General features: G+C 29.8%; 1 protein-coding gene across 1 annotated transcript in view; it reads right to left on the reverse strand.

The window, feature by feature from the left end:
* Nucleotides 1–194: 194 nt before the first annotated feature.
* Nucleotides 195–1,729, reverse strand: part of LOC117122508 (sulfotransferase 1E1-like) — a 4,783-nt gene continuing 3,248 nt past the window's right edge. The window contains exons 3-5 of the mRNA XM_033268096.1: nt 1,016–1,142; nt 578–672; nt 195–374 (exon numbers count right to left, since the gene is read on the reverse strand). Of these exons, the coding sequence (XP_033123987.1) occupies nt 195–374; nt 578–672; nt 1,016–1,142 (402 nt within the window). The remainder of the gene's footprint in view (nt 375–577; nt 673–1,015; nt 1,143–1,729) is intronic.

The following is a 1,729-nucleotide window of genomic DNA, read 5'->3' on the forward strand; positions in this document are numbered from 1 at the left end:
GCAGATTCCTCTTCTTTAAGGTTCAAAATTTATTTATATTTTTATAGCATTGGCGCATGACGGTTTAGAGTTTGTATCTATTACATCAATATTATGTTTTTCAAATAACTATAGGCTGCTCCAAGAGGAAAATAATTAATTGAAAATAAACTAATGTAAGGAAATTTAAACGACATTCATCAGAATTTACGATACTAACCCTTTCTCATGAATGGTATTTCTTTGGTGTCCACCCGTGGATGTTCAGTATAGTTGACCTTTTTGTTTGACCTCATCGACTCAAAGGAACAGTGTTTGAGAAGCTCGGGTAGATTTCTGTCCGTAATAGGCCATCCGAGGAACGATGCGACTTTCTCAACAACGTCACTGAGATTCTATACACATTAAAGTAATTATATATCCAAATAAATAAAATACATTAAAAAAAAAAAAAAACACTTACGTATACCATAGATACCCGGCCGTATGTCAGATACCGTCTATAATTGATATGTACCGGTACATTAGCATATATTAATTAACTATAAATACAAAATTAATTAATATTTATAAACAAATAATAGGTATTGCTTCTTACTCTTTGCATGTCTTCGTATTTGACGAACAGTACGTTTTTATCGTTGCGTTGACTCCACCAATAGGAGTTCATAGAAAACCAGTCTCCAAAAACAACTGTAATGAAATACACTCATTCATTAACAAAAATAAAGTGTTAAGATAAAAATAACTTCGATAATGATGCTGATGTTAATAATAATGATAGTACTGTACAGTTGTTTTAGTGATAGGTTATAAGCTTCATAGAGTTATTACGGTTAGTAATTGTAACGATAATTGTAATGATATTGAAATATTAATATACGATAATGATATAATGATAGTAACGATAATTCATATCGAGAATAATAAAAATTTATAATACAACAACAATAGGCCTAATAATATTAACGGTTACAACAATAAGCTTATACTGGCCAAGAATAATAAGAAATTATCATGTTAATTAGCTACTCACGATTCCCATCGCAGAAATCATTCAGAAATTCACTCCACGAGTCATAGGTTGGGAAATGTTTTACCATTTTGTGAAAATAGAAGAAAGAAACAGCAGTGTCTTTTGGATTTCTACAGACGAATACAATCTAAGAGAAAAAAAAAACATCTCAAATGTTAACATGAATCCAATTGGTAAACGATTTGCAAGTATATACTGATTGTTGTGAATATTTATCATTAATTATTCTCGATAGTCATATTTGAAATTGCTTATTATTATCATATACTAATTTGAGTAAGGACCAAAATGTTTTACCGTCCGGACGCGTGCACATCTGGAAGAAATATATCATATCACTACTCTCTTAGGTGGCTTTCTCTTATTGACTTTTTTTGAGTTCTATAATGTCCATTAAAATATAATTAAAACTAACATGAATATACAAAATGTTAGACGAGGACTTCTAAAAAATAATTTCCATGGGTGGGTGTATAGTTTAGAATTGACAACGTTTAAAGTATTTGAAGATCTGGAGCAGTATGTCGATCAAATGTCACTCCCAAATCATTACATATACATGAGGGTGCTATTCCATACATTTATACGTCAATAGAGATTTTCCTCGAATAACTGCCATTTCAAATGTTTAATTAAATCTTCACCACGGTAAATAATATAATCGAAATTATTAAAAATAATTCCAGCAGTTCTTTTTTTTTTTTTTTTTTTTTT

The sequence above is a fragment of the Anneissia japonica genome, unplaced genomic scaffold (assembly GCF_011630105.1).
Source record: "Anneissia japonica isolate Jap-2015-1 unplaced genomic scaffold, ASM1163010v1 scaffold1889_len2455224_cov183, whole genome shotgun sequence".
In the NCBI taxonomy this organism is placed as follows: Eukaryota; Metazoa; Echinodermata; class Crinoidea; order Comatulida; family Comatulidae; genus Anneissia; species Anneissia japonica.